At 44.5% G+C, this 26,815-nt stretch overlaps 1 protein-coding gene across 1 annotated transcript; it reads left to right on the forward strand.

Moving 5' to 3' along the window:
* Positions 1 to 107: 107 nt before the first annotated feature.
* MAP3K3 (mitogen-activated protein kinase kinase kinase 3) lies at positions 108 to 26,036 on the forward strand. Its single transcript, XM_075846961.1, has 16 exons — positions 108 to 344; positions 3,499 to 3,620; positions 7,026 to 7,066; positions 11,008 to 11,107; positions 11,298 to 11,411; positions 12,052 to 12,169; positions 12,391 to 12,524; positions 12,650 to 12,723; positions 16,021 to 16,088; positions 16,177 to 16,269; positions 16,493 to 16,684; positions 17,435 to 17,583; positions 17,798 to 17,929; positions 19,267 to 19,396; positions 19,660 to 19,837; positions 20,961 to 26,036. Exons 1-16 carry the CDS (start codon positions 236 to 238, stop codon positions 21,187 to 21,189), a joined length of 1,983 nt encoding a protein of 660 aa, XP_075703076.1. The 5' UTR covers positions 108 to 235; the 3' UTR covers positions 21,190 to 26,036.
* The last annotated feature ends 779 nt before the right edge of the window (positions 26,037 to 26,815 follow it).

Here is a 26,815-nt window from a genome sequence, read left to right on the forward strand (position 1 = left end):
TTGGTTGCGCCGCGTTCCTTTTGCGGTCCACGTGCAGATGAGCTTGTCCATTGGCTGTTGTTCGTCGCGCACTGGGATGAGTGCCAGCTTTTCTGTCCTATAGGAAGTATCGCTTTGCGCGTGCGCGGGGCCTTGAAAGCTCGAAGACTGAGGACACCCGGATATGAGGTGACCCGGAGACGCCCGCGGGTATGACAGGACACCCGAAGAGAAGTTGGGGGAGTTTCGGCCTTTGATGTTATCCGTGCGTAAAGTTTCTCAAGAAGACCTGGGACCCCTTACTGAAGGCCTGAGGCGCCGGGAGGCGGACAAAGCCCGGGACGTCTCCCCCTGTGCCGCCATGGGTGAGTGCGGAGCTTCCTGGGGCACTGAATTATAACAGTTATGTGCCCAACTGTATGCAGTGCTTTACCATGACCATCTGGTGGGGATTACTCCAGCCTGCGCCCTGCGGAACGTTGCCCCAGCCTGCGCCCTGCGGAGAGTTGCCCCAGCCTGCGCCCTGCGGAGAGTTGCCCCAGCCTGCGCCCTGCGGAGAGTTGCCCCAGCCTGCGCCCTGCGGAGAGTTGCCCCAGCCTGCGCCCTGCGGAGAGTTGCCCCAGCCTGCGCCCTGCGGAGCGTTGCCCCAGCCTGCGCCCTGCGGAGAGTTGCCCCAGCCTGCGCCCTGCGGAGAGTTGCCCCAGCCTGCGCCCTGCGGAGAGTTGCCCCAGCCTGCGCCCTGCGGAGAGTTGCCCCAGCCTGCGCCCTGCGGAGAGTTGCCCCAGCCTGCGCCCTGCGGAGCATTGCCCCAGCCTGCGCCCTGCGGAGAGTTGCCCCAGCCTGCGCCCTGCGGAGAGTTGCCTGCGCCCTGCGGAGAGTTGCCCCAGCCTGCGCCCTGCGGAGCATTGCCCCAGCCTGCTCCCTGCGGAGAGTTGCCCCAGCCTGCGCCCTGCGGAGAGTTGCCTGCGCCCTGCAGAGAGTTGCGCCAGCCTGCGCCCTGCGGAGAGTTGCGCCAGCCTGCGCCCTGCGGAGAGTTGCCCCTGCCTGCGCCCTGCGGAGCGTTGCCCCGGCCCAGCCTGCGCCCTGCGGAGAGTTGCCCCTGCCTGCGCCCTGCGGAGCGTTGCCCCGGCCCAGCCTGCGTCCTGCGGAACGTTGCTTTGCAGAATGGTGCGTTAGGTGATAATTTTCCGCTCTGTAGGGTACATAAGGGACCTCTGCTGTACTTCCAATATCCGCTGAATTTATAAAGTTTTAACAGAAACTGAATAAATAGTGGCATGCGGCCGGGTGTGCGGGGTATAAGGGGGTGTTCTCCCCTAGAAGAATTGCTTCCATGTGCTGTGTGATTGAGCCCATATTGTCAGAAGCTTCACACCGACCATCACCAAACAGCCAGGAATGGTCCTTTACTAAACTACAATGCCGTATAGTATATAATAGTGTAAATAATCCGCTGTGATACATTGTAGATGAGTGCACTGGTTATATCTCTAGGCTGATACATTGTAGATGAGCGCACTGGTTATATCTCTAGGCTGATACATTGTAGATGAGCGCACTGGTTATATCTCTAGGCTGATACGTTGTAGATGAGCGCACTGGTTATATGTCTAGGCTGATACATTGTAGATGAGCGCACTGGTTATATCTCTAGGCTGATACGTTGTAGATGAGCGCACTGGTTATATCTCTAGGCTGATACATTGTAGATGAGCGCACTGGTTATATCTCTGCTCTGATACATTGTAGATGAGTGCAATGGTTATATCTCTCTGCTCTGATACATTGTAGATGAGCGCACTGGTGATATCTCTGTTCTGATACATTGTAGATGAGCGCACTGGTTATTTCTCTGCTCTGATACATTGTAGATGAGCGCACTGGTTATATCTCTGCTCTGATACATTGTAGATGAGCGCACTGGTTATTTCTCTGCTCTGATACATTGTAGATGAGCGCACTGGTTATTTCTCTGCTCTGATACATTGTAGATGAGTGCACTGGTTATTTCTCTGCTCTGATACATTGTAGATGAGTGCACTGGTTATATCTCTCTGCTCTGATACATTGTAGATGAGCGCACTGGTTATATCTCTCTGCTCTGATACATTGTAGATGAGCGCACTGGTTATATCTCTGTTCTGATACATTGTAGATGAGCGCACTGGTTATATCTCTGTTCTGATACATTGTAGATGAGCGCACTGGTTATATCTCTCTGCTCTGATACATTGTAGATGAGCGCACTGGTTATATCTCTCTGCTCTGATACATTGTAGATGAGCGCACTGGTTATATCTCTGTTCTGATACATTGTAGATGAGCGCACTGGTTATATCTCTGTTCTGATACATTGTAGATGAGCGCACATGGGATTTGTTCATTGCTTTGCTCTTGTCATTTCCTTCCCTTGCTGTCAGTTGATCGTACAAGACGTTGTCAGCCCCTGCGTGTTTAATCTTTGACGCTCCTCTATGGTCAGTATCTGATAATGACGGTGACACAACTTGGCAGATTTGCTATTTCTAGATGGTATGAATGGAAGTTTACACTATTTTTTGCAGTGATGTTAACAACTCTTGGATTTTAAGTAGATTTGTGTGTGCCGGACGGTTAATGGAGGGACAGAATGCTGAAGGTCTCTGGTCTACAACCTTTGGCTCTCCAGCAGTTGCAAAACAACATATTTTATCATTCCCTGACAGCCTGCGACTGTCCGGCTGCTGAAAGACTACTACTCCCAGCATTCCCTGAGAGCCGCAGCTTGCAGACCACTGCTTTACTAGCCAGCCTGATGAATTTAGGAGCCACTCTGACTTTGTTTAACCTAATTTTGATCAATATCAGTTGGAAACTGATACTGGGAACCAGTAGGAAATTGCACTGGTGACCCGACTCCTGGGATTTGTCCAGCCCTAGATCCTAGATGTGGGTGGTGTTGTCCTTCTTCCCACTTGGCTTCCTCACACTAGATGGGAGCAGTGAATAACGCAGCGTTGTGTCTTAGCTGGTTCTGCCAATATCCCGGCTCGATGTATACTGTCTGCAGGAGAATGATCCCTGACGTTCTGTCACTAGAACACGTCGTAGACCAGTTTACTTTGCTGTTTCTCCTCTTGTCCTATCCTTACTGTGTAATTTGAATGGTCTCAAACCTGCAGACCCCCCCTGTTACAAAACTACAGATCCCAGCATGCCTTGAAAGCAGGCTGCTGTGAGCGCATGTTAGGAGTTGTAGTTTTGCAGCTGCTGTAGAGCCGCAGGTTTGAGGTCACTGATGTCATACATCAATATAAGTGACAAGTTTCCACCATAATCCATGAAAATAAGACTGACCTCTGCTACTGTAGTAATTCATGCACTGGTCCAAAATCACAAAACCCCCTCAGTCCACGAAACCATTCTGAACAGTAAGCTCCTTGGCCTACATACAGAATCCAATATCTCATCTGGAGGAGTTTTTGATCGGTCATGTGACCATAACTTTTTTTTTTTTTTTTTTTCCCTTCCCCCATACAGATGAGCAGGAAGCCCTCAAGTCCATTATGCAGGACCTGGTCGCCCTTCAAATGGGAAGACGTCATCGAACAACAGGAATCGAGGGGGTGAAAACAAAGGCGAGCAGCCTCCCCAATAAACAGGTGAGGTTCTTCAGTCAGTACAGATGGCCGAGTGATAGGATTGTTATACGAGTTGTCCAGGTTTAGGGTATGTTCACACGCAGTAGCAAAATACGTCTGAAATTACGGAGCTGTTTACGCCTGAAAACCGCTCCTGATTTTCAGGTGACATGCACTTCTTTGACGCGGGCATCTTTTTACGCGCCGTCTTTTGACAGTGACGCGTAAAATGACACCTCGTGTGAACGGAACACCTTAAAACCCATTGAAAGCAATGGGCGGACGTTTGTATGCGGAATGGAGACGTTTTTTCAGGCGCAATTCGAGGCGTAAAACGCCCGAATTACGTCTGAAAACAGTGCGTGTGAACATACCCTTAGAATAAAGGGTCTGCTTTATTTCTAAAAACAGCGACACCCTTGTCCATGGGCCGTGTCCAGTATTGCAACTCCGTTGCATTGACCCGAATGGGGCTGCGAAACAACACCAAAGCAGACCCTTGTTTCTAAGGCTGGGTTCACACGACCTATTTTCAGACGTAAACGAAGCGTATTATGAAATAGGGCTACAATACGTCGGCAAACATCTGCCCATTCATTTGAATGGGTTTGCCGACGTATTGTGCAGACAACCTGTCATTTACGCGTCGTCGTTTGACAGCTGTCAAACGACGACGCGTAAAAATACAGCCTCGGCAACGAAGTGCAGGACACTTATATACATTATGTGCGGGACACTTATATACATTATATGCAGGACACTTATATACATTATATGCGGGACACTTATATACATTATATGCGGGACACTTATATACATTATATGCGGGACACTTATATACATTATATGCGGGACACTTATATACATTATATGCGGGACACTTATATACATTATATGCGGGACACTTATATACATTATATGCGGGACACTTCTATACATTATATGCGGGACACTTATATACATTATATGCGGGACACTTATATACATTATATGCGGGACACTTATATACATTATATGCAGGACACTTCTATACATTATATGCGGGACACTTATATACATTATATGCGGGACACTTATATACATTATATGCGGGACACTTATATACATTATATGCGGGACACTTATATACATTATATGCGGGACACTTATATACATTATATGCGGGACACTTCTATACATTATATGCGGGACACTTATATACATTATATGCAGGACACTTATATACATTATATGCGGGACACTTATATACATTATATGCGGGACACTTATATACATTATATGCGGGACACTTATATACATTATATGCGGGGCACTTATATACATTATATGCGGGACACTTATATACATTATATGCGGGACACTTATATACATTATATGCGGGACACTTATATACATTATATGCGGGACACTTATATACATTATATGCGGGACACTTATATACATTATATGCGGGACACTTATATACATTATATGCGGGACACTTATATACATTATATGCGGGACACTTATATACATTATATGCGGGACACTTATATACATTATATGCGGGACACTTATATACATTATATGCGGGACACTTATATACATTATATGCGGGACACTTATATACATTATATGCGGGACACTTATATACATTATATGCGGGACACTTATATACATTATATGCGGGACACTTATATACATTATATGCGGGACACTTATATACATTATATGCGGGACACTTATATACATTATATGCGGGACACTTATATACATTATATGCGGGACACTTATATACATTATATGCGGGACACTTATATGCATTATATGCGGGACACTTATATGCATTATATGCAGGACACTTATATGCATTATATGCGGGACACTTATATACATTATATGCGGGACACTTATATACATTATATGCGGGACACTTATATACATTATATGCGGGACACTTATATACATTATATGCGGGACACTTATATACATTATATGCGGGACACTTATATACATTATATGCGGGACACTTATATACATTATATGCGGGACACTTATATACATTATATGCAGGACACTTATATACATTATATGCGGGACACTTATATACATTATATGCGGGACACTTATATACATTATATGCGGGACACTTATATACATTATATGCAGGACACTTATATACATTATATGCGGGACACTTATATACATTATATGCAGGGCACTTATATACATTATATGCGGGACACTTATATACATTATATGCGGGACACTTATATACATTATATGCAGGACACTTATATACATTATATGCGGGACACTTATATACATTATATGCGGGACACTTATATACATTATATGCGGGACACTTATATACATTATATGCGGGACACTTATATACATTATATGCGGGACACTTATATACATTATATGCAGGACACTTATATACATTATATGCAGGACACTTATATACATTATATGCGGGACACTTATATACATTATATGCGGGACACTTATATACATTATATGCGGGACACTTATATACATTATATGCGGGACACTTATATACATTATATGCAGGGCACTTCTTTCAGACGTAATTTGAGCCGTTCTTCATTGAACTCAATGAAGAGCAGCTCAAAATTTACGGCTGTCAGAGAAGCCTCGCAAAATGCGAGGAGGAGGAATTACGGCTGAAACGAGGCAGCTTTTTTTCTCCTGAAAACAGTCTGTCATTTCAGCCGTAAAAGCCTCTCATCGTGTGCACATACCCTAATCCCACATGACCCTGTAAATCGTGCAACGTGCCCTGTAATGAGTGTTACAGGTCACCGGTATATGGCTGGGCTGCAGTGTCCCTTGTACAGTATAGAGGGGAGTGTTGGATGGCCTGAGAGACCCATTTAAAGTAGGTATCATCTCACAAGCTTCTGGGTGCCATTGTGCCTGCTCCGCACCCCACTGATGTGTCCATCAGGGACTCCAAATAATGTGTGCCACATCAGGTATCCAAGTCAGCTTGACGCCAATGCCAGGACGGTCTGTATTATGATCTGCCAATGGACCCTCTAGAAGAAGAAAGTTTCTTTAGAAGAAAGCAGCCATGTTTTTCTAATGATGTACAACCCTTCTAATAGTCAGTCATTTGGATACTTGGGGCATATGAACATCATAGAGGGGTGTCCCCACTCAGGACCACCCGATACAGCCGGAGTAGAGCGCTACTGGATAGAGTGTCTTCCCTTCTGGCAGACGTGGCGTGACCACGTATTACATGACTTGTCCTCTGTGTAGGGGACTTGTGTGGTCGTCTGCACCTTCCCTAGCTGATTACCGGGGGTTTCAGTTGCTGGACTCATGGGGGACGTCCGGATCATCCCAATTTATTACCACACAACCCAATAATACAGCGATGATGTTTGTCTGTAATTCTATTTGTTTCCATTTTAGAACGATGTGAGGATAAAGTTTGAATACAATGGAGAGAGGCGGTGAGTGAAATTGTTTTATTATCAATTCTTCGTCCATGGATGTGAATTGGCGCTGAAATAGACCCCTTACCCCATCCAGAAAAACAGCAGTTATCCTCTAGTGTTAATGAGTCCACAGACGATACGGGTGCGTAACTTAGAGTAAATTATAATTTGGCAGATTTGGCTTTCAGTAGTCTGGGAAAGCTGGGTGCCATCCCATGACCGATGTCGTGGCTGCTATATTGGTCTTCCAAAAGCAGAAATTGACAGACGAGGACGAATCAATGATTTATATTTACTTTGTTTTATCATTGTGCCAGGTTCTCTTTTAAAGGGGTTTTACAATTTATAAAACTGCTCACAACTGAGGGTTTGTTACAATGTATCAGTGTAAGAAATCCCAGCACAAATCTCTCTCTTGTCCTGGACCCCAGACTACTTACTTACACTCTAATAAACTGCTGGACTGGCTTTTGAGGGATTTCATCCTCTGATTCAGCCAATAGTCATTTCATTCATGGACAGCAAGCATAGATCTTGAAAATGGTGAAGATTTCAAACGACAAACTTTTTCTAAATACAATTTAATTACTATATAAAGGCCAGCTCTGCAACTTTTTAATATACTTTGTTCCAATTGCTCACCATTTCAAGACCTCTGCTTGCTTTTCTGTAAAGGGGAAGATTGATTGTCTGCATCCAGAGGCTGAACACTGTCCTGATCATGTACAAGTGACACACGCGCACATCCTGTCACAATGTGTCAGAGCAATGAATAATCAGGACAGGTTTTCAGTTTCAATTCAAAGTTTTCATTCACTGACTCTTAATTATGACCCGTATTTACAGGCACAGTCGTCCGTATTTACGGGCCGTGCTCCCATTATAAAGCGTGGGAGCATGGTCCATAAAATAAAAAAATAGGACGTCCTATTTTTTTCGGCAAGTTTCTAGGGCACGGACACCTTCCCGTAAATATATGGGAGGGTGTTCATCGGCCATAGAAACGAATGGGCGCGGAATTACGGACTGTAATTACGGGCAACTCTACGGTCGTGCATATGGGGCCTCAATCCGAGATCTTGAAAATGGTGAGAAGTTGTAACATAAAATATATCGAACAACACTTTAAACTCCCTGCTTAAAGGGGTTATCCCATCACATCAACTTATCATATAGGACAGGTAATAAGTGTTTGATCCCTGGGACCCCTACCGATCGAGGGAATGGGGGTCTTGAGTCCCCTGAATGAACGGAGAGCCAAGTACAGCGCAGTCTGATTTCCGGCAGTCCTATAGACAATGAATGGAGTGGCAGCGCACATGCGTGACCGCTGCTCTTTTCATTCAGGGGACTCAGGACCCCAGTTTTCTTGATCGTTAGGACCCCCAGCGATCAAACACTTATCACCTATCGTGTGGTTAGGTGATAAATTGACGTGGTGGGATAACCCCTTTTAAGTTCTTGTGTAGGGATGATTCTGATAAGCGAGTATTAGGGACACTCCAAGCAAAACTGATGCTATACTGTGCCAAGTGCAGGACCTCAGGGGGCGGAGCATGACACAAGGATTCAACTTTGTTGTTCGTTGGGCCTCTGTGTCATGCTCCGCCCCTCGAGCCCTGCACTAAGTATATACGTTTTGCCTGGAGTGTTCCTTTAAATCGATGGCTATAGGCGCCGTCTGACACTTAGTAGCTTGTAGCGCCACATTAGGGAATAGCTATTTCCTTCAGGCTGCCTCTTGAGACCAGACATCTCTAGGTATCCGGCAACCTGCCTGTGTATGAGCAGAAGCCGCACCGTGTGGGGTCTTTGAGCTTGTCTTGAGATTTTATGACTTCCGCCATGTTAACACTTGCGAGCTGCGGTGATTTTGTCCTTTGGTATAATATCGTTTATACTGCCCAGGAATGTACGCAGCACCGTGAATGGCCCAATTGTGAACCGGCCCTGGCTCCGTCTGATCACTAACCTGAGTTTCCCTCATATTAAGGGGTTCTCATTTACAGACGGGAGTCGGGAAAATAGCCTGGCGGCTGCCAGATCTGACCACAGCTATGTCAGACGGCCCGGGGCTGAGCAGCGAGGATTTATAGGCAGTGGGACAGCTCTTAGCGCCGGCTGAACTCGGCCACGAGGAGCGAACAGGACGGAGGTGGAAGGTTCAGCCGACTATTAGCAAACACTGGCTCGCTCTGTCCCCCGCTTGGTGCTGGATATTTCAGGAATGTCCTTTGTGGTTTCCTCTCCTTCCAAAGAAACGGATCTGCTAACAGCTTAATGAAGCCCCAGAACCGTCCACATGACGGCCCATGAAAGGCTCTCAGATAAAAGTCCTATGGATGTTGCCAGCAACGTTCTGGCCAAGAACACAGAATGTCAGCGTCTGCTCCAGGCCCGAAAATCCTTAGATTCAGCAGCTCCGTCTGCCGCTCATTAATATTTCCCACATAAGTAGTTGGACTCTGAGCGACAGGAGGATCTTGGGTAGTGGCTAAAAATAACGAGATAAAAAAAAAATTGTGCGACAGTAAAAATGGGAGCAAAACCATAAATTAAAGGGGCACTAACCCTACTTTCAATCTGGTCTTCCTTTGATGTACAAGGCAATATTATCTATTGTTCCCTGGTATCAGCCAGTTCTGAGAACTTCCGGAACCGCTCCATAGTTCGCCATGTACTATTCTGTTTTTGACCCAGGCGTCTCATTGGATCCGGGCAAAATATTTCCTGGCGTGTGGCTAAAAGGGACCTATAGAATTGAGCTGGTCTCTATAGATTGTATCTCCGCTGCAGTAGTGTCATTGTATACCATCATGTCTGTCCGCTCCGGGATTTCCTGCCTAGTGCCACTGGCATTGTATGCAAATGAGATCCAGCAGGCATTCTAGAAACGTGGTGCCCATTGCAGGGAAATGTCATCGCAGCCGCCATGTGGATATGGGATAAACTGGAGGAAAGAATATTTAATGGGGTCAAGTAACGTTGCACTTGGAGATGTTAAAAAAAAAAAAAAAAGTTTATGGCAATTGGAGTAAAAATATTACTACATTGGCTTTGCTGTTATTTATGTTTAGTGTGGAGTTGAGCATTTTTCTGCTATTGGATTTATCACTTTGGGTTTACTACATTATAATCCTAATCTATATTACAGCCGTGTGATGAGCAGCAGCAATGAGAGCTGTAGTCATACTGACACCTGCAGGCAGTTTTTGGTACTACACCCATTGTTTATTTACTGTACGTATTTATCCTTCAGTGTAAAGCAACAGCATACTTCAAGTGGACTCGCAACGTTTTTAGAATAGTCAGCGTTATTTAGGGGTTAGTATTGGTTGTTCATTCCTATCCCTTATTCACACTTTGCATATTTGCTCAGTATTTTCACTGTTTTTCTTTGCATAGTGGCGCTCCTGGTTACCTGCCGTGCAGGGATCTGAAACACCGCTACATTTACGTGAATGTGACTTTGCACAGCGGGTGGCCGGGAGCGCCACCGTGCAGGGATAAACTGAGAAGGAGGATGTACCACTAAACCAGCATTGCAATTCCTTCAATTGCAGGATCGGTGGTGGTTCCTACAGTTGGACCCCCAATAATCGATGTGTGCTGGCATATCCTAGCGATATACTATCACACATTATATCCTTATAAGAGTCACAGCTCTAATACTCTGCATGGACATGTCAGATGATTCATTTCTGGCTCTATGTAGTCACCACAAGGGGGAGCTCAGGAGCTTGCTGCATATGATTTGTGTATTTAGTAAGTTACCTCTAGTGGTGACTGAAGGTAACTGGAATTTTATCATTTTACTCAATGTATATGAAGGGGATTTGGAACTCTGTGTCAGAAATTACTCCGCACAGAAAACACATGATGGTAAAAGTTTCTTTCTGACTTGGTGATGTCTATATATCTTGGGTTCATTTCATTTATGCGTCTCTATCTCACAGGATCCTGCAGTTTCCTCGGCCTGTAAAATTTGAGGATGTAGAACAAAAAGTGAAATTGGTCTTTGGGCAGCAGATGGACCTACATTACATGAACAACGAGGTGAGATTAGTCTAAAATTCCAGTGCCGTCAAACTCCATTAATCCGGTATCTGATAATCCGGCACAGAACTGCCTGTTAATTTCCATAAACTTTGAGAATGACTTGTGTGCGGCCAAGTACTTCTGCTATTAGATGTTTTGCTTGTACCCACTGCGGCTCCTGACTGACCTCTCTCTTACTTCTTTGCAGCTGTCTATACCCCTCAGAAGTCAGGATGATCTTGACAAGGCCGTGGATCTCTTAGATCGAAGTTCCAGTATGAAAAGTCTTCGGATTCTGCTCCTCTCCCATGACAGGAACCATGTATGAACGTAATCTGTATTTTATATGTTGTGTTGTCACTTGCAGGGTAACTGTGTATGACTTTCTGCTTCTCCAGCTCCTGTAGCAGTGGTCTCCAACGTATAACTCTCCAGCCTGCAGCTGTCAGGGCTTGCTGGGTGTTGTAGTTCTGCAACAGCTGGAGATGCATATGTTGGGGACGACTGCCCTATAGACTTAGCTCTGTAGTCCTTCCTTTGCATGTATACTGTACGACTGCATCAGGAATGAGGGGACCATTGGTGAGCCTCATGCATCCAGACAGATGGGTTGGTTTGTGAGCAAATAACCCCCCAATAGATTGGTGGTCTCGAGCTGGAACACATTACTGTTTACACTTGGACATGCCATTAGACCGTGGTGTGGTGCAGCCATCAATAGAGAAGTGTCCATACGTATACAGGTTATGTGAGATCGCTCCGGATTCTCCCCAATTATTGGATGGTAAGTGACTGCACATGGCCGGACACTACACTATTGTTAGGTGACTGGATTGGTGGGGGGGGGGGGGGGGTCACCCCTCAATCCCTGATTTTGACTGTTTGTGGTCCCAGCCGCCACTGGTGAAGTAGTATTATCAGTGTTGTCGAGGCTCCGTTTCACGCTTACTTCTTTTCCTCAGACATCCTCAACCCACACAGGGGTCCAGAAACAAGTGCGGATCAAGGCCTCGCAGTCTTTGGGCGATGTCACTGCAGCGTATCATTCTGCAGAGACCCGGAGCCGACACCTGTCTGTCAGTGAGTATCTGATCAATTTCTATAATCATCCCTTACATTGTATCTAAATCACCAGAGAACCTATATCTACCAACATCCGCGCCATCTGATGTAAACCCCAAATACTCCTCACATAAAGCCGATGAATGACATCCCGTCCCGTACAACTCAATACTTAATGTACTTTTCAATACATTTTATATAGAAATGTTTCTTTATATTGTTATGTCCTCTTCTCGCAGATTCACAGAATCCTGGACGCAGCTCCCCACCCCCCGGCTATGTCCCCGAAAGGCAGCAGAGGATTGCGCGACAGGGCTCCTATACCAGCATCAACAGCGAGGGCGAGTTCATCCCCGAGACCAATGATCAGTGTGTAAGTCTGAACCTGACTTGGAGGGACGTGTCTAGAATCTCCCACTGTCTCTAGGAATCCTCAATCACTGGATTCAGTAAATGTTCAGTATTTCCAAAGCCACTAACTACATTTTTCTGATCTAGATGCTGGACCTACTGAGTAGTACAGAGAATTCGATATCTGGCAGCTGCCAGTCTCTGGACCAATCAGAGGACAGGTATACATTGTAGTACAGAATGCAACGTGTGTGTGTGTTAGTTAGGGATGCCCGATGCATCGAAACTTCGATACTGTGCATCCCTAAACGGTTCGATGCTGTACGGCCGCACGGCTTAGTATGGTAACACATGAATGTATGAGAGCGGGGCTGCGGCTGTGTGATAGTCATTGCCGTGCTCCTGAGTCCTAATTAAAAGTGCGCTGGGTCAGGATGATGCGATGCGGCCGGCGCTGCACTAATGAGCGGCGGCACTGAAAACAGAACATGGCGGGGACACTACAAAACAACCCCATGTTCTGTCTTCAGTGCCTGAACCGCCGCTCATTAGTGCAGCGCCGGCCGCATCTCCTCATGCTGACCACGCACACACTTCCGGTCAGGAGCGGGGCAATAATTGTATTACACAGCCGCAGCCTCGCTCCATAACGGCGGAGATCAGAGAAACCTCTCATCTCCGCCGTTATTCCCGTGAATGCTGCGATCACAGCGGACTGCAGCATTCAGGGGAAAATGAGAAGGGGGATGCCCCATGGATTGCGTCACAGGGAATTCCTGTGACGCGATTGAGGGACATGCCATATATGGGCAGACAGCCCAGGGTCCATTGAAGGACCCCAGGGCTGTCCTACCATATTTCCTGTTGTTAGGGCATACTTTGGTATGACCTAACAACTGCCTGTGTACCATCAGTACACAGGCTAATGTGCTGTAATATAGATATATGCCAGTACATTAAAGTTTAAAAAATAAAGTAAAAACATAAAGTAATGTTAAATTTAAAAAAATACACATACACCTTTTTTACAATAAACATTCAAATAAGTCTCAATACATAAAATATACACATATTCGGTATTGGCGCGGCCGTAATAACCTGCACAACTATTTTTTTGCATCATTTATGATGTGTACGCTGTCAAAAAAATAAAATAAAAACTGCTTTCTATCACTTATTGTGGGGCACAAGGTGTGATGAATTTAACCTCCACGTGCCTCACATTAATAGTAATTAACCCCATCATATACCTTACATAATAACCCATTATGACTGAGAAACATGATGGGGTTAATTACTATTAATGTGAGGCACGTGGAGGTTAAATTCATCATCACACCACGCGCCTCACATCAGAAATTTTTTATTACTGTTGGCAAAGTATCGAATTGGTATCGAAACCGCAATACTACTCGAAGTATCGGTAGCGAAGTCCAAATTCTGATGTCGTGACATCCCTAGTGTGTGTGTGTGTGTGTGTGTGTGTGTGTGTGTGTGTGTGTGTGTGTGTGTGTGTGTGTGTGTGTATATATATATATATATATATATATATATATATAAGAAATACAAAGAAGAACCGCACCACAAATCTTGAAATAGTCCCCTCTATCAGGGGTTTCGTGTGTGCAAGCCTTCAGACCACGAGCAATAGTCCAAATTTAGGAATTCAAAAAATAGGCAGCGCTCCACAGCATAGTAGTCAAAAAAGTGAAAACCGTTTATTCACCCAGATGTAAGATTGCATCAAGCAGAGAAAGGTCCAGATTGGGACTGAAACGTGGCAATCTTACATCTGGGTGAATAAACGTTTTTCACTTTTTTGACTACTATGCTGTGGAGCGCTGCCTATTTTTTGAATATATATATATATATATATATATATATATATATAGTAAAGCTAAAGACTACATATGAGAAAATGGTTTCATGTGATATGAGTTTGTGTTGTGCGTCACCAGCCATTGGAATGTATTGGTAAAGGGGCTTAACGGGTTTAAGATTCTAGTTTGACTCATTTAAAGGGACAGTTCATCCCCTGACATATGTCTGTAGTGGTAGTCTATGCCCTGACACCCCACACCAATCATTAGAATGAAGAGGCCAAGACAGTCCTCTGAATGCCGTGCCCTTTCGTCCATAATCTCTCATTCACTGCATGCACGTTAGTCCCATTTCAGTGATTTCCAAGTACTTAAAGAGGCTCTGTCACCAGATTTTGCAACCCCTATCTGCTATTGCAGCAGATCGGCGCTGCAATGTAGATAACAGTAACGTTTTTATTTTTAAAAAAAAGTTATGACCATTTTCGTATTTATGCAAATGAGGCTTGCAAAAGTACAACTGGGCGTGTTGAAAAGTAAAAGTACAACTGGGCGTGTATTATGTGCGTACATCGGGGCGTGTTTACTACTTTTACTAGCTGGGCGTTCTGATGAGAAGTATCATCCACTTCTCTTCACAACGCCCAGCTTCTGGCAGTGCAGATCTGTGACGTCACTCACAGGTCCTGCATCGTGTCGGCACCAGAGGCTACAGTTGATTCTGCAGCAGCATCAACATTTGCAGGTAAGTAGCTACATCGACTTACCTGCAAACGCTGATGCTGCTGCAGAATCATCTGTAGCCTCTGGTGCCGATGTGTCCTCGCTCGTCTGACACGATGCAGGACCTGTGAGTGACGTCACAGCGTGATCTCTGGAGAACACGCTGTCTGCACTGCCAGAAGCTGGGCGTTCTGAAGTGGATGATACTTCTCGTCAGAACGCCCAGCTAGTAAAAGAAGTAAACACGCCCCGATGTAACACACATAATACACGCCCCGATGTACGCACATAATACACGCCCAGTTGTACTTTTACTTTTCAACACGCCCAGTTGTACTTTTGCAAGCCTCATTTGCATAAATACGAAAATGGTCATAACTTGGCCAAAAATGCTCGTTTTTAAAAAATAAAAACGTTACTGTAATCTACATTGCAGCGCCGATCTGCTGCAATAGCAGATAGGGGTTGCAAAATCTGGTGACAGAGCCTCTTTAAAGGGCAATAGAGTGCTGTGTACCCTTCATTCTAGCGGTCGGTGAGGGTCACAAGGCACAGCCTGCCACCGATGACTTCTGACATCTCTGTGACCTGTCAGAAGATGTTTAAAGGTGATCCTTCCCTTTAAGAGAATCCATTCTTTATTGCATGTGCTGACTTCAGATTTTTGTTGATGGCATCTTCCCCCAGTATATAATGTATATGGGATGTTGGCCCACCCTACGGGCTATTGTCAGTGGTAATGAGGAACCAACATGCCAGGTTTTTACCATCCCTTGTCCCTCATGTATTGAACACTTATGATCAGCCACTGATTCCCCCCATGCTGTGTGACTGATGGATGAATCTGGGTGTTCTTCTGCCTATGGGATGTGGTTTGGCTGAGAGATGCCGGGGTCCCCGGACGTTTATGGGATGTCACACTTCCGGTACATTGGCTGTCTTTGATCTCTCTCTCTTTCTTGTGTCTTTCTTCAGCCCTTCATTCAGGAAGTCTCGGATGTCAAGAGCTCAGAGTAATCCGGACAACAGGCAGGATTTCTCAGGTGCTAGGACAAGTCATATATATATTTCACCTTCACCTGTATAACTCCTGGAGAAATCAAACATTTATTTTCCTCTGTTCCGTTGCAGATCGTGAGAATCAGTTTTATGACAAAGCAGGAAAGGGTGGGACGTACCCTCGAAGATATCACGTGTCTGTCCACCACAAAGACTACAGTGATGGTGAGTGACGGAGAATGCAATATTCAATTGAAAGCAGTTAGACTGCAATGTAGATGGATGCTCTCTGCCTTTCTGGAATCTGGAAAAGCTGTGTGACAACCACTGGGGAAGCTGTAATCGCAGCCATGTTCGTGTTGACACCCAGCCTTCCAGAATCATGTATAAGCAGCCGGGTGTCCCCCCAGGATTTGTACGTTTTTACCTAACGCTTCTATGCTTTTAGGACGCAGAACATTCCCACGAATCAGGCGGCCTCAAGGCAATCTATTCACCCTTGTGCCATCTAGTCGATCTTTAAGCACCAACGGGGAAAACATGGGCCTGTCTGTGCAATACCTGGAAACCCGCAACCGACTGCGCAGCGCAGACAGCGAGAACACACTGGGTGTCCCGGAGAGGAATGTGCCAACTAAATGTAAGATGCTATAAACTCAGGTGGGGGTTCTGCCACTGAATCTCCATAAAACAGCGGTCGCTTTGTAAATACATTGATTACTGCTCTTCCCTTACAGTCTGCATTATACTCCAGAGCTGCACTCACAATACAGCTTTCCTCCTATAATACGGTGCTCTGTGCTGTACTGCATTCTGGGAGAGTCCATTTTTGCCACGTCAGATTACACTACCCACATTGCAGATCAGTACAACATAGAGGTCGTCCGTATGCCTACAACATGCCTTTACCTCATTTACTGGCATCGTAAGCTGCTGACCACACTGGCAGAGCAGCTGCAGGGACTTTGTATTCCATGCAGCTGCTCTTTATAACCTGTAACCTAATAAATGTGCATAAAGGAGTTGATCATAATGCAAATCCCGAATCTAGACGTAGGGTCTATATTAGGGATTTGCATTAAGGCGTATTTATTAGGTTACAGGTTATAAAAAGCAGCTGCATGGAATACAAAATATAAAGGATTAGACAAACACGGCTTCTTTCTTTCAGAACAGCACCACACCTGTCCACAGGTTGTGTGTGGTATTGCAGCTCATCACCATTCACTGTTATACTGAGCTGCAATATCACACACAACCTGTGGACCGGGGTGGCGCTGTTCTGGAAGAAAGCAGACCTGTTTTTCTAATTCTGTACAACCCATATAAATATTGTTCGTGTCCTATGCACGTGATGATGATGTTTATATTGTGGTTTTTTTTTTTTCAGCTCCCAGTGCTCCTATAAACTGGCGTCGGGGAAAGCTCCTGGGGCAGGGGGCCTTTGGTCGGGTTTACCTGTGTTATGATGTGGACATAGGACGGGAGCTGGCAGCTAAGCAGGTTCAATTTGATCCAGACAGTCCAGAAACAAGCAAGGTCATTAGAACTCCTTTCTCTTCCTTTAGGCCTTGTTCACACAGCACCGTTTTTCATGTTCTTTTTTTGGAGATTGGAAATTTCCTTTTTAACTTAGTACAGCATGAAAAACTACAGCAATCTGCCTTGTGTGACCATGACCTAAAACTCCCAACATCTGTCTAGTGTGTGTATATTGGTTTTGATATGTAACGTGGTTCTGTTGTCCCGGCAGGAGGTCAGTGCGCTGGAGTGTGAGATTCAGCTGCTGAAGAATCTGCGTCATGAAAGGATCGTTCAGTATTATGGTTGTTTACGGGACAAAGGCGAGAAGACCCTGACTATCTTCATGGAGTTTATGCCGGGGGTGAGTGGCGCTGTGTTGCGCTCTGTCATGATGAGTTGCTGACTGTTGAACCTTAGTGACCGACGTAAAAAGGCGTATTGGTGGTCACTAAGGGGTTAAGGGTTTTTTTTTTTGTTTGTTTGTTGTTTTTTTTAAATAAACGGGTCAGTTTAGTGTTATTTGTGTAAGTTCTTAATTAGCTTTTAATTCTTAATGAGCTTTTATTAAAAATTAGTTTTACAGCTGCTTTGTATTCTCTATACACAGCATCTGTATTGTTCGCTATTCACTGAACCCGTCAGGTCGGCGGATTATGACGTTAGATGTGTTGTATAACAGGAGGATCCTTCGTGTCAGTGACGCGCAGGATCCGCTCTCACTGAACCCGTCCGGTCCACGGACATGACGGGAACAGGATTTAGCGCTAGATACATCTGCTTTGTATCCTGCATATAGAGCAGCTGTATCCCAAAAAGTAAAACTAATTTTTAATAAAAACGAATTTAAGAGTTAAAAACTTATTGTGTTTACACAAAACACACTGATTTATAAAAAAAAAAAAAAAGATAGAGGTTTACATGGCCTTTAATAACGCGTCTCCGGCTTCCACGATCACAACTGCAAATGAATTGGAATAGCCGCCCCTTTCGTAGCAGATCACACGCTGCATCTAGGGGCTGTCCGTTAGGTGATCTGATTTAGAAAAAAACATTGGCAAACTTTTCAATTAATAGAGGGGGGTCCTGGGGAATTCGGCACATCTACAGATTATATTTACAACCCATTGATTTTAATGAACACTGTAATGCAACATGTCCCCTGTGGTGGCGCTGTAGAGGAATTTAACACCGGTTCCCCTCAGCTGATCTCCGGGAAACCCAGCAGAGGGGACACCGTGTGACTAGCTTATCATTAGGGGACCCTTCTTATAAAAAGGAATGTCATCTTGCAGACGGGTTTGTTGGAGAAGAAGACTGGTCAGATGCCAGGGCAGTACTATCCCGTTTTTACCCTCACCAATCAGACTTTGGTGGTAAAATCCCTGTAATGCAGTAGAGCTGGGCACCTTCGTGTAATCAGGAAGCAGAGCCATGACTAGTTGATCCAGACAATGTACCTCAATGGCGCCACTCTTTATTCAAAGGCTGTGTCTGGTATTGCTGCTCAGCCTGATTTCACTTGAATGCAATACCAGACGCAGCCTATGGACATAAGTGGCACTATTTCTATAAGAAAGTAGCCATATTTTACTAATCTCTTGTAACCCCTTTAAATGCTTCTCAGGACAAGTGATTATAATATTCCAGGACGTTATATTGCGTGAACGTCTCTAACACGCTGTGTTTCATTCTCCACAGGGATCAGTGAAGGATCAGCTGAAAGCTTATGGAGCATTAACGGAAAATGTTACTCGTAGATACACCCGGCAGATCCTGGAGGGAGTTTCTTACCTGCACAGCAACATGATTGTACACAGGGACATAAAGGGTAAGATCTGGTCTTAAAAATGAAAGGTCTGTTTTTTGCACCGTAGAGCAGGTTGTAGTGTATCGCTGGGGCTTGCCATAAGTACTGGGACTCCTACAATGATGGAGCGGACGTTCTTTCTGCATGGTCTCTGTACCGGCAGCCATGCTCATTCATTCTGTCCTATACATTCCACCGCTAGACACAGGCAGAGATTTATTGCCACATATCCCTTGGTCTTTTGCCGCGTTTCGCTTGTCTTTACCTCCTTTTTATATTCACAGGGGCCAATATCCTCCGGGACTCTGCAGGGAATGTTAAGCTGGGAGACTTTGGGGCCAGTAAGCGGCTCCAGACAATCTGCATGTCAGGAACAGGTATCCGTTCTGTGACTGGAACGCCGTACTGGATGAGCCCAGAGGTGATCAGCGGGGAGGGTTACGGGAGGAAAGCGGATGTCTGGTAAGTCAAATCACCCCCTCCCCTTAAAAAGGGTTACATGTCAGAACACCGATACAGAATAATGGATGGCGGTACAAACCTAATTTGGAGCACCGTTTCGCACACGCAAAATTTATACCACAAACCCCCCCCCCCCCCCCCCTCCAAAAAAAAGACAAACTGTCAGACATGATGTACCATATACAGATGCTGTGTAAAGATGTGCCCCAATGTCCATAAGGCTGTATATGTGTTCTAGTGGCATAACCCAACCCCTATACTGGCATAGAGGACTTCTCCTTTTTGAACAATCCGCACTTGTTTAGAGTCCCTTCATAATATTCAGATCACAAAGTGGCCCCTGCTGAAAACCCCCAGCGATCAGCTTTAATCTGTGTTGAAAACGGGCAGAAAGTCTTCAATCCCTACAGGGGAAATGAATCATTACACAGCGCCCATTCATATCAACGGGTTGTCTGTGTAATACAGGACAGGACCGGTCCTCCAACCGCTCCCCAGATAAGGACAGTGGGAACTCTTCCCCTTATTAAAGGGGTATTCCCCCTCTCATATTTACAGCCTATCCACAAGATATATCATTGTTGGGGGGTGTGGGTGTTCTTGCCGTCATAAACAGTCCTCCCTCAGGATTTGGCAAACAATGCTCGTATTTATTTTAAGCAAATACAAAATAAAGCAGGTACATTAGGAGTTGAATTGCAGCTGCCCTCATCTCAAGCAGCACCCGAATCGTCAGCTCATATGCTGTGAACTGAACCTGTCCCCCCCCCCATCCTCTGGGTGCACTTTAACGGAATGTGTCGCTAGAAATGTTATTTTATTCAGTTAAACAGCACGCACACGCTCCTTTTGGTCTGTGTGGGAGCGGCGCATGCGCCGTTCCCACACAGAGGGCGTAGGCTATAGTGAATGGAACGGCTCCCGTTCGTATTGGGGATGTGTGTGCCGTATACCATCTGTGTATGTGTCGTTAATGTACAGAGATGAAAAAAAATACGCACACATATACACACGCACACACTCACGCATACATACACACTTGCACACACTCGCTCGCACACTTATAAATAAGGGACAGGACTGTGTTTAATTTGGTCTTTTATTTTCTGCGTCCTCGCTGCAGGAGCCTGGGTTGTACCGTGGTGGAAATGCTAACAGAGAAGCCTCCCTGGGCAGAGTATGAAGCCATGGCTGCCATTTTTAAAATCGCCACCCAGCCAACCAATCCTCACCTTCCACCAAACACATCAGAGCATTGCCGGGACTTTGTAAAGCGGATACTGGTGGAAGCGCGGCAGAGACCGTCTGCTGAGGAGCTTCTTCGGCATCCCTTTGCCCAACTCACCTATTGAATCTTCATGAAAGTGTCCTCCTTCCCTTGATCATGGATTTTCTCCAGAGAGATGAACGTTGAGGGAAGACTCTGGGGCTTTTAATGAGACGCTATGACAATCTTCTCTCCAACTTTCCCCCACCCCGACAACCTATCGCTGGCTGAGTCTAGAACAGGTTCTAGATCCAGCACAGGGTTGGGTCTGTGTCAGTGTTAGAGCAGCAGAACAATGGATTATTTTTTTTACCTTAAAGTGACTGATCCCTGGAAAAGAGTTCTTTATGCTCCAAGCCCGAGACTGTATAAAAAAAAAAAATGGTGCGTGATGACTTCCAGGAAAATCCTGCACCGTCCTCATCCTCCCATCATGAAGGAGTTCTTCCACATCGTCGACAAGTGCCTTAACGTTTCTCCGGCCAGGGAGCATGATAGTCATGACCCGGTGGCGGCTTCCTTTTTGTCAAGAAGGAAAGTCCAAGCAGTTCAGTGATGGTGAGATACCCTGATGATAGCAGTATGTGGCAAGAATTGACTCCACATCATGGCTTAATGTCAGTCTCCACCTTCTGATTAATTTTATGATCTATCTTTATTGGGATCAGAGTTCTGTTTTTCTGTTACAGATCTCTAAATCCTCTGCTTTCCTTCACACAGTCACGGAGTAATCAGTCTGCCTGCAACTACCACTAGGGGGGGCTTAGGCGCTAACTGCATACTGTTTTAAAATTACGCTGTATGCAGTAAGCTCCCCCTAGTGGTGAGTACAGGCAGGCAGAATTTTGCTTTTTGACTGTCTGAAAAGGATTTGGAGCTGTATTTCAGAAATAGAGAGTTCTGACCACTATAAAGATGTATTGTGAAATTAATCAGCACAGAATTTTGGATCTACTTAGACCAAGTGGTGGACATTCACTTACATAACTTCCTGACCAAACTAAAGTTCTTAGATTTTTTTTTTTCCTCGCAGCTCAGCGTGCCTTAGTGACAGGTGTGTGATGTGTTTACAGTCCTAATCTACATGCCGGTTTGACAAAGTATTTGTGTGAGAGATATATATATATATATATATATTTACACAATTTTTCTTCTCCTTGGTTATGAAGTTTGCGCATGTATTACCGATCCAATTTAACCCTTTGAATTAATGGGATGTTTACACACTGCATATGCATTGAGGTTTCTGCACCCAATTTTTTTTTTCTTTTTGGAAGAAACGAATCCCAAAGAGAGGTATAAAGGAAAGTTTCCATTCATCCTCTATGGCCTCAGTTCCCAGTAAATGCATTGTGTGAACTTGCCTGTCTTTTAAAGCGGTTTTAAGTAAAGCTTAAAGGGGCCTCCTGACCAATAAACTATTCCCAGTGTGTCCTACTGCTCCAACAAGCAGGTGTAATCTGCAAGGAGACGAGTGTTAAATTTCCCTGCAGCGCCACTACAGGGGAAATTAAGCATTACATTGAAAACAATGGACTATCAGTGTAATGCATGAACTGGCCAGGTCCTCCAGAGCAAAAGACACTCTTAAATGAGGGCCCTCACTTTTATTAACTCTGAATTCTTTAATAGGGTATTTGAAATTAGGTTTTATAAACCAGACAACCCCTTTAATCATAGAAAGATGCAGTACATTTACTTTTTACTAATACAAATGCTCACCATTTTTAAGATCTTTTGATTATCATCTTTACAGCCAGAGGCTAAAAACTATATAGACCTAATACTTCTCACAGCTGAGCGTTTGTTACACTTGTATCCAGTCTAGACAATCCCCTGTAAGCTAAGTAGGCTGAAAGTTTCTACCTTCACTGATACATTGTAGCAAACTAACAGGTCATGGATTTGTGCTGATGATCTATTCAGCTCGTGTGTGTACAAGTTATCAGTCTCTGGCTGTAAACAGAGATCTTGAAAGTGTTTCATTTCCTCACCAAAGTTTATTAGAAAGTTAAAGGGGGGGCAGATCTTTTATTTCTAGAGTTACATTGGCAAACTGACCTACTCCAGGGACCTAAGATTTTGCCACTTACTGCTCTCCGGAGACGGCCAATAGTCTATGCGGAATAGAGGAACCTATACACTTAGAAATACTACAGATGTGGCAGAGCCGATTTTGTCATTTGGAACAGCCCTTCACAATACCACGATGTGATATCTGTGGATTGCAGCAAAATGTACTGCATTAACTGTACTGTCCCAAAGGGTTTGATACCAAATTCAGCTCTGCTACATCATAGTGGACAAAAGTTTAAAGACTGCAGAGACGCTTTAACACTTCTGCATCTGTGAGCAGTAATAAGTAAGCGTTTGTCTTCTCACCTCCCTCAACACTTCCTGTTTTGTAATGGGATGTGATCAGATGATAGAGAACAATGTAAAGATGGGTTTAGTGATATACAGTAAAGCGTCTTTAATCCGACATTACAAATAAAATGTGAATACAAAATCTGCTGCTATTTCTCTGTTTTTATAAATCCAAAGAGTCTCAATGCTTATGTCGCTCCTGGTTTTTGAGTTTCCAGATTATCAGAATATTTAGATCATCAAGTGCCGGATTAAAGGAATTTTACTGTATACATTAAGTTGTCTTACCCGTGATGGGAGCAGCAAGCATTTATCAATGAGCTGAAGTAATTCGCATCACTTTGTAAATACATGGCATTCCTTATCTTGTACTGATCTGGAGTTACAGCCTGTATTATATTCCAGAGCAGCATTTGCAATTCTGCCAACTTCAGAGCGGAAATCTCCCAATTCCCCCCTGCTTGTTCAGTGTCTGCTCAGAGGTTCCTCTGGTGGTTTGAATTCTAGAAAGTGTCTTTACACCAGACTCTGTATCTGATATAGGACAAGCTTACTGTCCCCACTGCTTTGTTAGGGGTGTGTCTGTCAACATGCTTGCTGATTGTTTCCTAGAATTGGGGAAACAGCTCTATACAGGTTATAACCCAGCATTAGTACAAGATAAAAAAAGTGTTCTGTATGTGGACTATTTTCTGTTTTTTATAGAACCATGAGGTCCCTCTAATAAGTAGAAGCAGTGGGGTAAAAAAAAATTGAGAGGGCTTTAGGTGGACAATCATTCTTCAGGTAAGTGCCTTACTAAAGGGGTTGTAAACCCGTGTACAGTGGCCAATGCCCTGGATTCTGAGATGGCTGGGGACATGAATCAATACATGACACTCCTTGTATTACCCCCTTCAATCATGACACAATTGTCCAGTGCTATTCTACCTACCTGCAGTCACCACTAGAGGGAGTTCACGGAGGACTGGTTTATACAGCTCCATAATGTGTTCAGTAAGCTCCCCCTAGTGGTGGGTAAGGGCAGCCAGAATGTTATGTCTATGTAGAAAATTTGGAGCGCTGTATCAGAAAAGTGCTGTGACCATTATAAAGATATTACAAAATTAATTAGTGCAGGAATTTGACTTATGTAATGTGTATGCGCACCCTTAGTGATAGGACAGCAGTCTCCATACGGCATATATGTTCACTTTGTGCCTCTGTGTAAGGAATGTAACACAGACCACCTTAATATTTTGCACTCTATGGCATCTTATGCCAATCTAAATAAATGAGAAAGTTGAAATGATTTGCGCCAAATTTATTAAAATAAATCAATTTGGCGCATTTGTCTAATAGAAAAACCAATCTATGAGCAGGTGTTGAAATGCATCAAAATTTGGCCAGTGCCGCAGTTTAAGCCACAAGCTGGAGTCAGAGAAGACACAATAGAACAGGAAAGGGTCCTCCGCCATTCAATGTCTACGAGATGGACAGAAACAGCCGAGCGCTGTACTCAGCTGTTTCCGTCTTTCCTATAGACTTTATATGGAGGAGCAGCAGTGTGTATGTTCAACGGCCACTCCAGTTGATCGGTGGGGGTCCCAGCGATCAGACTATTATTGATTCTGGTACAACTCTGTTTTTTTTTTCTTAGGAGCCAAAAGTGTTACATTTTTACTAAGGAAACTGCGAACGACTCCTACTAGAACTAGGGAAATCGTTTTTCTTTGCAGTAACCCAACATGTCCTGTAGGAGCAGTATTGTTAGACACGCTTGCATTGCTTAGGGATATTAGATGCACTTTGTCTGATTTGTGTTTATAACAGGTTTGGTCAGGAAGCAAGAGCTGGGGCAGCGGTCTGCAACCTGAGTCCCTGTAGCTATTGTAAGTGTATGTTCACACGGCTTATTTTCAGCCGTTTTTAGGGCTGTAAATGCCCGAACGATAGTTAAAAATACGGAAGCGGAACGCCTCCAAACATCTGCCCATTGATTTCAATGGGAAAAACGGTGCATAAAAGAAGTGCATGTCACTTCTTAAGCCGTTTTTGGTTTAGCGTGTGAACGTACCCTAAGGGTCAGTTCACACGGAGTTTGACGTGGAAAACAGCCGAAAATGCCTCCCATTGATTTTAATGGGAGGCGGGAAAAAGAAGCGACATGCCCTGTCTTCGGGCGTTTGCGTCTCTGACCTCCCATTGACAGCAATGGGAGGCAGAGAAGGCTTATGTTGCTGCGTTTTTGCCCATCGGCGCTCAAAGGCTGCGAGTGAAAAACTCTGTGTGAACCCAGCCTAAGACTGCAACAGATGGAGTGACACAGGTTACCGACCAGTAGTAACAGGACGAGAGCCATGATGGGTCCAATGGATATTTTACTGCCCGCACTTTGCTCCCTGGCAGGTGAACGGTTTACAAGGTTGGTGCATCTGTTAAATATATATGTTCCTTCATGTGTGGGAACCTGTGCCAAAGGGAATATCCTATTTACTGTATAAATCTCTATAAATATATATATACTGACTTGAGGCTTGCTGTGCAGAGCCCTCGCAATGTATCCTGTTTTTATTTACAATAAAATGGTCATTTATATTAATATAAACTGGTGTCCTGTGATTTAAAAGTAACGTCTTTATCCATGTCAGGTTATAGCAGGGGTCGTTCTCCAGCTGTTGCGCAACTATAACTCCTCCTATTGGCTGGCAAGGCATGCTGGGAGTTATATTTTCGCAATAACTGGAGAGCCCCTGTGTTAGTAGTTCTTACAGGTATCCAAATGTTCCTGCTGTTGTGACAGCCAGGTCAGCAAAGTTGTAATGTACACATTAAAGAGGACATGGATGCAGTCTTCCAAAAAAAACAGTGCCACTCTTATCCGCAGGTTGTGTGTGGTATTGCACCACAGGACCAGACACAAATTACACACAGGTGTGGCACAGTTTCTGGAGGAAAACCAGAAGGGTTTTTTTTATCCTTAAAAATGAAAAAATTCAGAAGCATCAGAACTCTGCACTGTGCCGATCCTCTGTTATACCTCCTGGACATATGAATAAATTGGCATTACCATTCCCCTTGTAAACAGGTATTTCTCTTCACACATTGTCAATTATGCGTCTCCCTACGGTTTGTCAAAGAGTGCTAACTCCCAATTATCATTTATTCGTTTCTAGGAGGAACAACAGAGGAATGGCACATTGCAGAGTTCTACGAAAAGATGCTCCAGATTGGTTATTCCTTCAGTTATACAAGTATTTAGTAGAACGGACATCAGGAGCGTTGACCGGTCCTTAAAGCATTGCTAATGGCACGTTCTAAATACATTGCATTACATGATCCTGAGTTACAGCTCATGCAGTCAT

The sequence above is a fragment of the Rhinoderma darwinii genome, chromosome 13 (genome assembly GCF_050947455.1).
Source record: "Rhinoderma darwinii isolate aRhiDar2 chromosome 13, aRhiDar2.hap1, whole genome shotgun sequence".
NCBI classification, from domain to species: Eukaryota; Metazoa; Chordata; class Amphibia; order Anura; family Rhinodermatidae; genus Rhinoderma; species Rhinoderma darwinii.